This window comes from Rhineura floridana, chromosome 5 (assembly GCF_030035675.1).
Source record: "Rhineura floridana isolate rRhiFlo1 chromosome 5, rRhiFlo1.hap2, whole genome shotgun sequence".
Lineage (NCBI taxonomy): Eukaryota > Metazoa > Chordata > Lepidosauria > Squamata > Rhineuridae > Rhineura > Rhineura floridana.
The window spans coordinates 126529225-126544751 of NC_084484.1; the positions used below are offsets into that span (position 1 = coordinate 126529225).

The 15527-nt window shown below is 40.9% G+C and overlaps 1 protein-coding gene across 2 annotated transcripts; it reads right to left on the reverse strand.

The window, feature by feature from the left end:
- Window positions 1–4032: 4032 nt before the first annotated feature.
- CREG1 (cellular repressor of E1A stimulated genes 1) lies at window positions 4033–15285 on the reverse strand. Of its 2 annotated transcripts, XM_061628025.1 has the most exons (4): window positions 14861–15278; window positions 8440–8559; window positions 6737–6924; window positions 4033–6000 (listed from the first exon to the last, which is right to left on the reverse strand). In XM_061628025.1, coding segments are annotated over exons 1-4 (567 nt in total). In that variant the 5' UTR covers window positions 15119–15278; the 3' UTR covers window positions 4033–5999. The 2 variants fall into 2 exon arrangements, with proteins under 2 accessions (XP_061484009.1, XP_061484010.1); XM_061628026.1 differs by lacking the exon at window positions 4033–6000 and having other exon boundaries at window positions 6736–6924; window positions 14861–15285.
- Between the last annotated feature and the right edge of the window lie 242 nt (window positions 15286–15527).

Below are 15527 nucleotides of genomic sequence, written 5' to 3' on the forward strand. Positions count from 1 at the left end.
ATTGAAACTCTTCAGGAGAGGCCCCCCCCTTCCTGTGGCCAAGGAGAGGCTTGTGTTTTCAGTTGAGTCTGAGGAAAGGCTGGGAACTGGAGACAGGCATGGAGGCTGGCTTTAGGGCCCTGCACAATGGCTTTAGGGTGCCTCCTGTAAGCCTGATGAAAAACCATGATCTATTAGACTGCGGATGCTTTGAACCCCTCCAGCAGCTTGGAATGTATGTAAAAAAATAAACCATATTTCATAGACACCACAGGCTCTGCTGACCTTCTTTCCAAGAAAGATATAGACAAGTTAGAGCGGGTTCAGAAGAGGGCGACAAGGATGATAGCCGGTATGGAGAACAAGTCTTATGAGGAAAGGTTGAAGGAACTTGGCATGTTCAGTCTGGTGAAGAGAAGGCTGAGGGGTGACATGATTGCACTCTTTAAGTACCTGAAGGGCTGTCACATAGAGGAGGGTACAGATTTGCTCACTGCTGCCCCAGAGGGTAGGACTAGGTCTAATGGTTTTAAGTTGCAGGAGCGTAGATTCAGATTGGACATTAGAAGGAACTTGACAGTAAGGGCAGTTCGGCAATGGAACCAACTGCCTAGGGAGGTGGTGGGATCCCCTTCGCTGGATGTCTTCAAGCAGAGGCTGGACAGCTATCTGCGGGAGATGCTCTAGCTGTGGATTTCCTGCTGTGAGCAGGGGGTTGGACTCGATGGCCTACAAGGCCCCTTCCAACTCTATGATTCTATGAAACCAAGCCCCTGTGTAAGCACAGGGATCCCTGGAAATCTCTCACCGCTCAGAGATTGGGGTGGCACACAACAGTATTTTGCTGGGACTTGCTGTCAGGCTTGCTGTGTGGTCTGGATGACAGAGTTGTGGTTCTGCATGGATGATGGTGTAGGCACCCGCTCAGAACTTCAGCACAACCCACCCACCCCTTTCAAGAAGTGCACCATCTGCTAGAAGTGCATATGGTGCCCCTGTTGTTGATGCTGTCAGGGGTGTACATCCTTCTCCTGTGATGTTTCATCTCCTCATCCTGTTTTCATTTTTTTTTATAAAAAAGCACGTTTTTACTTACTAAGCTATAAAGGGACTGATCTACCCCTATTGAAACAAACAGGATATCGAAACTACCAAACACTTAATTGAGGGCCATTCTGTCCTGAGCAGTTTCTCAACAGAACAGAAAAATAACTTAGTATTTTATCTAGATTTTTTATTTTATTATAGATTTTCCTCTTATCTGCTTTTTTCACTGTCCAACTTTCACATACATAAATAGAGATCGGGAATACCATGGTCCATTCAGACCATGGTATTCTGATCTCTATGTATGGATGTGAAAGTTGGACAGTGAAAAAAGTGGGTAAGAGAAAAATCAACTCATTTGAAATGTGGTGTTGGAGGAGCGCTTTGTGGATACCATGGACTGCGAAAAAGACAAATAACTGGATATTAAACAAGTTAAACCAGAACTATCACTAGAAGCTAAAATGATGACACTGAGGTTATCATACTCTGGACACATAAAGGAAGCCACAGACCTGAACTTACAAGATCTGAGCAGGGTGGTTTATAACAGATGGTATTGGAGGTCACCGATTCATAGGGTTGCCATAAGTCATAATTGACTTGAAGGCATGTAACAAAAATGTATTTTATCATAGACTTTCATTTTTGTAGTTGCAGCACTTGCAGAGCACCGGAGTAGTTTTTTTTCTGCTTTTGTAAAAAAAAAGTGCATTCCAGTGTGTACAAAAAAAAGACTTACAAAACACTCCGGGGGGGTGGGTGCTGATGGATCCCAGAAGTAGGTTTTATTCTGGAGTGTTAAACTCTGGTCCAAATTGGCTTTATCCACACTTTCTTATTTGCAGTATTCTTTAAAATTCTGTAAAAGCACAGATAATGGGCACCTGTTGTATCTCAGAGGAATGCTGTTCCACAAGAGGCAGCCACACCAAAAACCCTGCTCCAAGTTACTGTGGAGCAGGCTTCTGATATTTCAAGAACTTTGAGGAGCTTCAGCTGAAAGCATTTAGAACACCCCACTCAATGCAGGAAGGTCAGGGTACAGGGGGTGGAGCATGCCCCCTAAATGTTTTATACCCTCATGTGTCCTTTGAACATTCTAATGCCACTATTGTGGGATCCAGTGAACAGGCAGCTGCCTTACACAGTCAGATCACTGGTCCATCTAGCTTAGCACTGTTCACCCAAACTGGCAGAAGCTCTCAGGGGTTTCAGACAGCAGTCTCTCCCAGCACTATCTGGAGATGCTGTAGACTGAAACTGGAACCTTCTGCATATAAAGCAGATTACCACTGAGCTACAAGGCTTCCCACTTATTGTACCCCAATAGCTTTGTGTTAGACGGTTTTTTGAATTCAGTACCAATATATATGAGATAAAGTAGAATCATAATGAAAATCAATCATTAACATCATTTCCATCTAGGACTCCAAGAAGGTCCAATGGATTCCAATAGCAGGTTGATAAGGTTAAAGAAAAGAATAGTGAGAGTTAATGCAGAAGGCCCTAAGCATCCAAGATTACTTTTGTTCTCACCAAGAATTTGTGCCTATGTTTAATTTAAAAACAAGCCTATTTTAAAATAAAGATAAAACTTAATTGATCAAATAATTTACAGTATATGGCACCCTCTTCTGTTCAACTGCGATATGACAATTATGAAACATCAACACTCTGTGGAGAATCTCCACTGCCTTTGGTGAAGAATCCCGTCTTTATTTCCTTTTAAATCTTCCTTTCCTCAAGTCAAGAACAAGGTATAGATGCAAAGTAATGTTATTAATGAGAATTAGTTGTTCATTGTGACTTAAGGTTGTTCATTATGAGTCATGACATAGTTGTCTTAACAGCAGGAAAGGCAAACCAGATCGACTTCCACTGGCAACATAACTGGGCACCTAAAGGCAAGAGTTTGGGGTGGGGAAACAAACGAAACAAATCTGTTTCCTCATGGCCACCAGCAGCAGAGTGCAGCTTTTAGCACCCATCACTGTAGGATTCCTGAGCACACCTATTTACGTTTGTCAATCTAAGAGAACAATGACCATTCACACTTTAGGGGAAAAGTAACATGGTGCACTTGAGACCCCATTACAGCAGGGAAAAACACTGCAAAGGCTCAGTGTTTACCCACTTCATGGATAGATACAGTATGCCTTTATGTGCAAACTGTGCCTCCAGAAGAGTCCCTGCAACATTTAGACCTTTCATCTTCCCCCAATACACATACATACACACTCCTTACAACGATACACATTTTGCTTAGATTGGGAGACAGCAGGCAAGTGAGCTCTTTCTAAGTACAAGCATTTACTTACTGCTAATAATCTGCAAGGAGGCTGGCATGGGTACACTTCAATGCAGCTGACTCCGGCTCCTAAACTAGCTGCAAGAGAACTGTACTTGAACAGAAAAGAGGCAACTTACCCCATTTACCACTTCCACTTACTAACCTCAAGTGCTGGCGAATTCTGGTACCATGGAACTGGTAAATATGATCTAGCAAACCTGTTCCAGCTATGACTTGCTTTGGCTGCTCCCAAAAGTATCTTCTCCAAGCTTAAAAAGGTAACTGTCAGTTGATCTTGCCCCATGACTTGCCTTTTCACCTATCCGAATATGAAACTTAGGTGGTTGTCGGTATAAAATAGGGAAGCATTAAATCATACTGTTTAGGCCAAATCAGATTTTCCTGAAAGGAATTATCCACTTAATACAACAGCCAAGGACAGGAAATATGCAGACTAAAATGAATAATGCTAGAAGCACACAATGAGGAAAAACACCAGATGCCTAAAAACATGATTATATATTAGTTATCACCAGATTTCAGTCTCACTATATAATATGGAAGTCTTTCTTTAAAAATCATGGTCAGTGTCAGAAAATCTGATTTGGAAAACATGCTGCAGGTTTAACTCACACATTTTACAGACAATTTATACTGACAGAAATTCTCCTCCACCCCACCCCATCCCCAAGTATTAAACACAACCGATGCAGTAAGAAGTAAGAGCAACTTCATTTCAAGAATAATTTCCATACTATTTAACCATGGGTCTTCAGATACATCTTCTAAGCACAATACAATTATGCAATTAAAAATGGGTAAGCCATTTGTGGACATCAGAGGTAGAAGAAGCTTCATTATACAAAACAATGAAATACACTTATAAGTAACGGCCAAGGCCTAATTTGTTCAGCCAACTTGACAGCAACACAGCCACCAATAATTTCTAATTATCTTATACCTTAACAATTGTGGGTGAAAAAGAATGTAAATAAAGACACTCCTTGCTAGATTCACACTACCATTTGTGGGCTTTGCAATAGTCTTCTGTCAGGATAGCTTGGACTTTTCAGCCTTCTGTCATGTATTCACTATTACAGAAAACTTTTCAAAATAAAACAAGCAATACTCACTGGAGACAGAATACACAGACAGAAGCTTGCCCTGTACATCAGCCTTCTCCAACCCTCCAGATGTTGTTGGATTCCAACTCCCATCAGCCCAAGTCAGCATAGCCTATGGTCAGGGATGATGGGTGTTATAGTCCAGAAACATCTGGAGGGCACCAGGTTAGGTACATGGCTCTACATGATCTCATTACACAAAACCACACTAGAACTTTTTTTTTTTGCTGTAAGGCAACAGGCTTTCATAATGAAGACTGCATATTATGTGGTACCATTAGAACAATCTCTCTTAATTAAAGACAATTAATGAAGAACCTTGTGTTGATGGGCAAAGCAGATGCCTCATTTAACACTGGGTTTATAGACTACTTCAACACCTGGCTTCACACTCTAGATTCAAGGATTACAGCTTAGTTGATTTTAAACACAATGATCCAGAACAGAACTGACGTTATATAAGTTCAAATTAAGTCTTCAGCGTTTTCAGGCACAAGCAACAAACAAGGCACAGAGGTGCATATAGTTAAGCGGGTAGTTCTCTCATATAGTATTAGGGTCAAATTAGACATGATAGCAACAGTGCCATGCTTCTAAACACAGAACTCCAAATCATGTAAAAATAAAGGCCTGGGAGAGGGTCAAATTTTAAATAGCTAAGGGCCACATGCTGAGGATTACAGAGCTCTTCTCCCACCCCACAGTCTACACCCAGGACCATTAGCTCTGTCTCAGTTAAGTCCTGATACTACAAGCAAACCCTGTTAGGCAAAAAGCACTTGGGGAGAAGTGCTAGGGGAAGAAAAGCATTGGATGGAAAGAGGGTTTAGTGCCTCCCTTGTGACCCTACTCTGTTAAAATCGTTCTGATCCTCCGCTATCTACATAATTGGGGTAGTTTCACAGAACTACCAGAGACACATAATTTTTGGCTCTTTGTTTCCCTGTACATATTGCCTTGCTGGCGGTGCTGTGGACATACATGTGGATATGTGGGCCCTAATGGAATCAGGGCTGCAGTCATATTCCTTGACAACATGGTCAGCTGACAGCAGAAGTCATCCAATAAATGAGTGAGCATGGACTGAATCCAAGCTGCTACATGTGAATCTGTGGATCAAGATCGGAATATACAATAAAGCTGAACATTTCAGGATGTTTCTTTACATCAAATTTGACATTGTTTCCTCGCTTTGTTCTCCTCCTCTGCATTTTTCTTCTATCTCCATTTAAGGGATGTACCTCCAATTACATTTTTCTCTAAATAAGCTTGCTGAAAAACAGTTCTTTAAAAATCCAAGTTCAAAAAGCAGAATCAGTTATGCACGTATGCAGATGTTCATACTCTAAATACTTTTGTACACAGAATTCAAGATTTTCTTGGCATGGATTCCAGATTTTAAAAGCTTTTTTTGTTTTTGCACACACATGGCATAAGCAACCTATCAGGATTCCAAAGGAATATGCAGATATGGGATTCTGCAATAATATCTCCATTCTTGTATGTTTTCTTGTTACAAAAGTGACCAATAAGGCTTCATTCAAACATCTTCCTTGCCTACAGAGAAGGAAAAGATAAATATATATTTAATTGGTATGCAGTCACCATAGTTTGGTACCTCCTTCCGTATTTATTTATTTATTTATTGCATTTATATACCACCTCATAGCCGAAGCTCTCTGAGCAGTTTACAACAATTAAAAACATTAAAAACAATATACAAATTTAAATCGTACCAAATTGTGTAAGCCTCTGCCCCTCTTGGGAAGAAGGTCCATAGCTCAGTGGCAGAGCACATGCTTTATATGAAAAAGATTCCAGATTTAATCTCTTGCATCTCAAATTAAAAGGGATCACTTTTGGATAGCATTTCAGAAAAATGAGTACAATCCAACCAAAGTTCACCTTTTACAGTTGCATTTAGTTCAATAGGAGAGATGTAGCCATGTTCTTCTTTGACTTACTTTATGCCCTAGTTCTCTTTGGTTCTGTCCTTAGAAGGCTCTCTTCCTTCCTAAGTGTTACTTCAGTGTTTCCATGGAAGGAAGCATTTTCTCTGCTTTCCCTCTTATTGTTGAGGTCTTCAAGGATCTGTTCTCATATGTGTTTGTGTGTGTATATACACACACATATACACACCCACACACGCACATATATACACACACCACACACAGTCCCTAGGCAACCTCTTTAAAACTTATGACTTTCAGGATCACTTGAAGAGCATTACAGAATCAAAAAATCACAAGTTGAAAAACAAGATTCTCCAACCAGCATAACATTAGATACTTACTATGGTGCGGCATTAAAATACTCTTGTGGAGTCACAGTTTTGATTCCACCAAAGTAGTCCAGGACCCAGATGTTGGTGATGTTGAGTTTGGCAAAGAACCAGTTGTGATCTGGAGGCCAGGTAGCCATTTCAGGATGTCTACTGAACAGGGCTTTCTTTGCAAAGTCTGCTTCTGTGCCATTCTGAACCTAAAAAACAGATTACCAACTATGTAATTTAGTAGACAACATATTAGTTTATTTATTTATTAAATTAGTATTCCACCCTTCCTCCCAAAGAAGCCCAGGGTGGCAAACTTCAAAATGTTAAAACAATACTGTTTAAAATGAAACATATTTAAATCAAACAAATACAATACTGGGATTCTGGCAATCAAAATAACTAGTATTTAAAAAATAATTTGCTCCATTGCAATACTTTTAACAAAATAAAAACAGACATAATCACATAGCATATTTCACCATATGAACTTCAAGAGGCTTTCAGCAAAATTAGTGGATAATGTTGAAAAAGATCACTCCCAACTACTTTATCAGGTATAAGGGGAAGTATTTCTAAAATATATTGCCCACATGAAATAAGTAGGATTTCCCACATGGAGTGAGGGATAGTACCCTGCAAAATGCTGGGTGCTGGGTGCTCAGCTGTTGCCCAGCCCCAAAATGCAGTACATACCTCCATCTGTACTTTATTTTTACTGGTTTCAATTATTTTGTTGTTGTAGTTGTGCTGTAATGTATTTTAATTATACACCACCTTGTGAGGATTTTTCTTTCTTAACAGCATAAAGTATTTTAAATAATTATTTTTTCCCCCGGAACTAGATAGCAGAAAGCTGCTGGGTCAACTTGGTGATGTTTGGATCACTTGCAAAACCATCAGCCACATAACATGCAAGTCATAGTGGGCAAGAGCAAATCTAACAGAAAGTCTCATATGGTTAAAGAACAAGAATGGGTTGCAGGTTCACATGCTCCTTTCCCTTGAAATCATGATCATGTCAAATGCTGGGGTAAGAGAACCCTAGGGTTAGGATTAACCATATTTAAAGCACAAAACACCAAACCCAGCCAAGGGCAGCAGAAAGAATCTAACAACAGGGAAGAGAACATGCTTTCCAACAGCCAATTCCTCATCTCCTTGTCATGGTTAAGAAACTATCATTACATCTGCACTGGTCATTGTACCAGAGTCTAAATTTTAGATGGATTTTTCTTCCAAATTATATAAAAGAAAATAATACAAAGCTAACAAAAGCCGTATTCTGAAGTTATCCTCCACAGATTTGAAGAACACATGGAGGAGGAAGAGGGGCCATGTCTGGCCACGCTGGCTTCACTCCTTCCATCCCTTTGTGTATGGAGAAGGAACCTATATACATTAGGTTGAATGTGTGTTGAGTCCTTCATGTGACTGGGAGCCCTGCATAGTTGGTGTTCCTGATGCGTGGAGGAACCTACCAGCATTCAACCAAATACACAAAGGTCTGGAGATGGAACCTGCTGATACAGGAATCTTTGGGCAGGTTCAGCACACACAGCTCTGCTCCCCCCTCCCATGTTCTTCAAATATATGGAAAATAATTTCTGAATATGGCTAAAGTATACTTCAAAGCATATATTAACAATGTTATGAAACCGGCTTTCCAATTCTGAGTCACTATGCACAATATTCTTGTGATACACCCAAATATTATATTTTACCTTCTCAACTATTCCTGAGAATATCACATGGGCACACAGTGGACTCTGAGGATCATAACCTTGCTTCTTGCAGTAAGACGTCTGTGCCAAGGACATTGTTAGGGAGGCATTTGCATCCATCTGAAATGCAAGCAGAGAAATAGATTTCATAAATGTTCTAGATTCACTGAATAGGTTATGATATTAAAACATGCTAATATAGATCCTTTATCAGGGTTTCCATATTAGAAGAAGAGATACTGTGTTACTGGACGACTTTCATTTTCTTTGCAATTTGAGAGTCTTGGTTGTATAACTAGGTTGTAAAAGTCACACAATGTTGAAATCTGCTTCTCTTCTCCCTTTTACAGATATAAAACTATGCATTCAGTGACCTCTTGGGAAATCCCATCAGATTCATTTTTCAGAAAAAAAGTGAAATTTCAGAAGCACATGATTTTAAGCATAAAAACGCATATTTTGCATTTAGTTGTACAATATTAACCGATGGCACTGACAGCAGCAAAACAGTCAAGAAACAGCTGAATCATGGTTATATTTGGTATGTTATCTGTAAGCAGATGTCTCCATATGACTGATGGCACACCACACAGCTGTCTGTATATTGTAAGAGATAAGAGACTACGGCCCTTCTTGAGATATTTCTTCCCCTTTCTGAAGGAAATTAAGGTACTGAGTAAGCATAACAAAATAATTAATGAATCAACATTTTGAGAGGTAATGAGAAGTTGAAAGGTTTTGTTATGTTACTGTTGACTTTTTTCACAACATACAAGAGAAATCCACTTTGAAATGTCAGAAACAAAATCCAAACTTTATGGATTATAATTGTTTTGGGAACAAGGATAAAAAATATATCCTAAAAATATAAATAACCATGTTGGAAAACAAATCCAAATTCAACAGCAGCCCGATATTTTTATTAGAATCAATCAAAATCAGTTTCACCAAACTCTTCATCAGCCTGGATGTTAGGCAAAATAGGAAGTGGTGGTGGTGGTGGTGATGAGACAAAGTTAATGAGATATTAAAGCCAGCCATAACCATTAAAACATTATCTACAGATAGTTCCACACATGATATATAATAATCAAAGCTTAGGAGACCTGATGACATATAGTCAATGTTTCTAAAGGAGGTAGCAAAACCTCACTGGATCACACAAACTGGACGACATAAACTGGACCATACTGTGTTTCAAGAGATCTGCAAGACCAAAATAAGAAGTGTAACAGCAGCAAACATTTGCTTATTTCCTTTTTTATAACAATTTTTTTATTATGCAAATTTTTATAAAAACAAATACAAATACAACAAAAACCATACAACAGAAAAAAAATAAAAGAAAAAGAAAAACTTGACTTCCGATTTGTTACAGATCAGCTATAAGTATATAATATATATCAAACCTGTCTCCTAGAACATACGAAATTCACTTTTTTCCAAAGTCTATCTTAATTAATCGTCAAATCCCATTATCATCATTTCATTTTTTTCTTTCAACAAAAAGTCCAAAAGAGGCTTCCATTCCTTAAGAAATGTATCTGTCGTTTTTTCTCTAATAAGACATGTCAATTTGTCCATCTCAACTAAGTCCATTAATTTGCTTATTTCCAAAAAAGAGAAGACGGGCCCAACGATTGATTCTGCCCTGCATAAAAATTGAGCATTTATTAGAAGTCACGGCTTTGTTAACAACGCATACCACATTGATCTAGTTGTTCTCTTTGATAAAGTGACTTCACAGATTAGTGTAGGTGTAGTCAGCATAGTGGCCTCCAGGTATTATTGGACCATTGTGACTGACCATGCTGTCTGACACTGGTGACAATTGATGTCCAACATATGGAGGGTCACAAGTTCTTAGTTCCTGAACTCGAGGGAACACAGGCCTCCATGATGCTCCATTTGAGCTGCTCAAATAATACACTGAGAAAAACTAAAACATGGTTTGGATTTTAAAAGGCATAGATGTGTTTTAAAGGAATATAGTGAGAAAAAGCCAGTGTGTATTCCCCCAAATACTTTTGCTTATTGAGTAGACAGGCAGGAATTATTTTTCTGTACAAGTGTTAACTAAGAAGCACTTTAAAAAGCTTGACCACTTGGTTCTTCTTTTGTATGTGTGCCTGCCCGTTGGGACCACAATAAGGGCATTTATTACAGAATTGTAATGCACAGCTTGCATAACTTGAACTTAATTAAATTCAGCAAGATGTGATAGTCCACTGCAATCTTATTTCTCAGGCAGATTCTTTGTGCTCTTGCCCACTACAGTTATTTCACAGAAAAACTGGGGGTACGGTCCAGCAAATTTTAAGCATGTGTTTCTCTCTCCCATTGAATTTAATGGGATCAAGAGACCGTAAGGTTGTAATCCTATGCACACTTACCTGCGAGACCAAGTGAGCCATTACTTCTGAGTAAACATATGTAAAATTGTGCTGTATACCTGGCTGAATCATGCTCACAGGTTGTAACATACCTCTGAGAAGAAATTTAGGCTTCGTATGTGTATTTTAAGCAGTTCTAAAGTAAGATATTTTTTAAAAAATATATTTGTAATCTGCCATTTAGGCCCTCAAGACAGTTTACAAATGCAATTTAATGGTATAAAATGCCTACAATAAATTAAACAAGCAACCCATCAAATTAAATAACAGGCTAAAACACAAAGAAATAAGTATACAGCAACTAGATTAACTGCCTTTAGGGGCATGGGCAAATAGCTTGGTGTGAATAGAGAAAAAATGTTTTTGAGGAGGAAGATTCATGCTTGGGATGCCACTACAGACAAGTCCCTATCTCTAGTAATGACTGGCCTTGCAGAAGTGCCTAAATAAGAGCCTCTGAAGAAGCAATGCGGATGTTTGTCCGCAGGAATGTTTATAAATCAGGTATTACAAATCATGTCACGGTTCTCTGTATGCAAAGTAAATTTAATACATTCCAATAAATATACTGCTAATCTTATTTCTACAACAAGCAGAAGGATTGTGCACAGGATACACAGGGTAGTTGTGAGGCTTGCTCCTCAACCTTTTCACACTGCAGGTCTTAGCTTATTCCCCAGTACATATGAAGGCTTCTCCAATTTGAGCAGAAGTTTAGCAACATGCAGATCAAGGCTGTCATTAACTTCCTGCATTCTTTAGAAGGGCAGAGAATCCACAGCTCTATGAAGCTCAGGTCAAGAGGCAATGTTTTTGTCTATAACACCTACCAAACTGGCTTTCCTATGTAGCCAAATGAGTACATGTATTAGGAAGCTATACCAATAACCTTACTGCAGAAGGGAAGAAACAGTAAACATTAACTGTATGCAGACACAGTTCTTCATCATGTTTCAGTAAAACAAAGAATGACTATGTGTAACATTTGATTACATAAAGCCGGGCTGAGGAACCTTAGGCTTAGGGGCCTAAATGCAGCCCTCTTGGCCTCTCTATTTGGCCCACAGGACTCTCCCAGGCCACACCCCTCACCGGCCCTGCTTCACACCTTCCTTGAGTGTTTTTGCCTAGAAGGTGTCCTTGAACTCTATCCATGCATCTTGCTTGGGTGGATGGAGGGTAGAGAGGGATGCGCGAGGCTATGTGTAGAAACTAGCCTACTGTACAAAGGTATCATTTACATTCATTGCTTCTGCCGCTTTTGCCTCTGGCCCCTCCCACCACTGGCACGTGGCTCCTGGAAGGTTGTCCAGAAGGGAATGTGGTCCTTGGGGCAAAAAAGGTTACCTGCTCCTGATCTAAAGTTTAGATCCTAAACTATGGTTAAGGATTGGCCAAAAACTAGGATGTTGAAACCAAAGTGAGTTTGCAAAACCATGGTTATGATGTGTCATATTTATGAAGTTATTTTTATTTTAACTGTTTGACTGTTAGCTGCATTTACTGAAGGGTAAGATATAAACATTTCCATATGTCGTAGATAAAACAAATCATATAAAGTGTTTTGCATTAACCGTGATTAGGCACCACTGCACTGAATATGAGTAGTACTGGTAGTACTAGTACATTTGTAATTCAGGCTTTTCTCCTGAGGTGGTGATCAGGAGAGGGCCCTACTTAAATGTTTTGCAGGAAAAGACTTCAGAGTACACATATGGCTCCCATGCTATACATTTGTACTCTGGAAATCTATTCTTTAAAAAGAGAAATGAGGTAGCCCTCGAATGCAAAGAAATTCAGATACAGGACCTCATTGGTACCACTTTGCTTCTTTCCTTTCAGTATGGAGTATGTGGAGCCACAGAAGAATAACATTATACAAAACAAAGTTGTGTGCGTTTTATAACTATTGTCTCTCAACTTCAACAGGTGCTACATATTTAAGTAACTGCACAATCTCCAATAACAGAGTTCAATAACTAGTCATTCATCTAGTGGAGAGAAAACAGAGATCTTGAACACCCTTGTTACTCTCTTGAACACCCTTGTTACTCTTCAGAAGCAACACAAAGCTTCCAACCCAAAGATTACTACTACACCCCTCCTAAACCTACTGGAAAAGGGGGTTACCAGATTTGACAGGGCTTCCGTGTACCGAAGGCAGAATTTCAGCAAGTGTATCATCCCTCTGCACTATTTAAGTGGTGAGGGGTGCACCTGCCAGAATTCTCCCTACTGAGTAACAGTTAAGAAACAATTTCATGAAGAATTTAGCAACTCTAGAGGCCATCACCATCCACATCTTCTAAACCAGGGAGGATTCAAACCAGACCAGCCTTGCCTCACACACTTCCTGGGAAGTTAACAAAACAGTATTATGGAGCCAGCAGTCATTTCCCTTGGTACGCACCATACTGTGGAAGCTTGAACACACACCTATCACGCAAGCACTGGAGTGTAGTATGGTGCTTAGATTGAACATACGGTCAAACCAGACGTAATATGGGAGATCCATTAATAGAATCTCCTGATTTTTTTAAGTTAGTAGCAGTTGCACAGGGAGATTTGGATTGGGTCATGGTACCATTTCTTCTGTTTTTGCTTAAAATTGTCTCCAGAAACTGTTACAAGACACAGTGGCGTCACTAGCGGGAGTGCGGGAGGGGTGCGGATCTCCGATGCGTGCCCTCCCATGCGTGCATGCCCGCGCTCCAAGCTGGCGGTGGAAGGCCCATGCCGGCTTCACCGCCAGTGAGCAGGCGCCTGCTTTCCATCTCGCCTGCCCGCCTCCGAGGAGGAGTTGGCTGCGCCGACCCGGAGCGCTTCTTGGCTCCTTTGCTGGGCAACAGCGCAGGGAGGGGCGGCTCTGGGTGTCACCCCCCTCAGGGTGTCACCCGGGTGCGGTGTGCACCCTCCGCACCCCGGTAGTGATGCCCCTGACAAGACAAAACCTACTAGTATCTATATTATAAGCAATAACCCCACATTTTGCCCTGCAAGACAAATAACAGCTTCGTAAAGGAGGTGTGTATGTGGTTTTAACTGGGAAGGCAGCTTAGGGGAAAAGGTTAAAAATTTGTCCCTCTACTAGAGTTGCAATTCATCCCACAGTCTCAAACTATTATTAAGATGGAAACCCCTCTTCATGTCACATCTAATTTGGCCTTGAGCAGGTTGCCACAAGAAGGAGGGCCAGCATCTCTTCTCAATCAGCCCAGAGTACAGGACACAGAATAATGGGCTCAAGCTGCAGGAAGCCAGATTTCTAATGAACATCAATGAAAACTTCCTAACTGTTAGAGCACTACAACAATGGAATCAATTACCTAGGGAGGTGGTGGTGGACTCTCCAACACCAGAGGCATTCAAGAGGCAGCTGGACACCCACCTGACGGGAATGCTTTAATTTGGATTCCTGCATTGAGCAAGGGGTTGGACTCAATGGCCTTATAGGCTCCTTCCAACTCTATGATTCTATGACTCGCATTCCGATTCCTGTGCTAAGTTACAAAGCTTACTGGGAGTCGCTAAAGCACTCATGTATCTTGGCCTAACTTCTCACAGGTTCATTGGAAGAATAACAGAGAGGATAAACACAGAATGCTCCTCAGGAAGTGTGGGATAAAGTGTATAAGTAATAATTTGTGTTACTATATATTGAAATAATTATGTTTTATAAATTTTTAAATTGTCCTTTCAAGGCACTTGATATACACATAACATATACAATTGTATGTATGTATTATTAATAATAATAAAGTACTCTCAAGAGTTAACTTGATCTTGAACTCACCAGATCTCAGCTTCAGATCCTAGTTTCAGTAACAACGCTCAGCCCTTGAACACGCAGAGTATAAACTGAGCGCTTTCTGACCGCGTGCAGAGTATACTTCACGCAACCCACTACACCGAATAACTATACCCAGCGTCGTGTAGTTCTAAAAGGAACAGTGCTGGGCCTTGAAGTCTTCGCTGGAGGACTACCTCTTCCATTATTCGTTCAGCCCCATCTCCGACAATGCTCTCACCTGCAAATCGCGCACCGAGACCTCAAGCGCTGTCAGGTACATATAAGGCACCCCGCTGCCTCGCGATCGTGGCGGCCCGTCGCTGACGGAGAAGACATTGGCGAAGGGCTGGCCCCGCACCGGCGGATCTTGCGCGGAGAGAGTGGCCAGTGCGCCCCAGTCACAGGAGTGCGCCACGAAGCGCGCGACCCGAGCCACGTCCTCGTGCGGGGGGATTTCAGTTGCCCCAGCGACCCCCAACAACAGCAAAAACCACATTGCGCGCGTGCGTATCACGCCCCGGCCGACCACCTTTCACAGACTTTTGCCTGCGCAGGTCGATTTCAGAGGACAGGTTTAACGGGAATCAGGCACCTATCAAGCCGAGCGAACCCGTCCTACGCGCGCCGTAGCCAATAGAATCCCTCCATTTCTGCATAGGGGAAGTAAACAGAACGAGAGAAGACGTTGAGGGCAGGCCGTGCGAATTTCAACTAATAGCTGCTCGCAGTTCTAGTTTTCGCCAATGAGAGCTAACGAATGGCGGAAAAGTTCAGGAGATAGCTACATGTTTGAGGTGGGGATTATCTTCTTCTTCGTCTGGTGTTTAATGGCGAATCAAGGCCAGGAAAAGGCCCTTATCGCCACCTACTGACTAACCGTGAAAACACAAGTCATTCACAGCCGC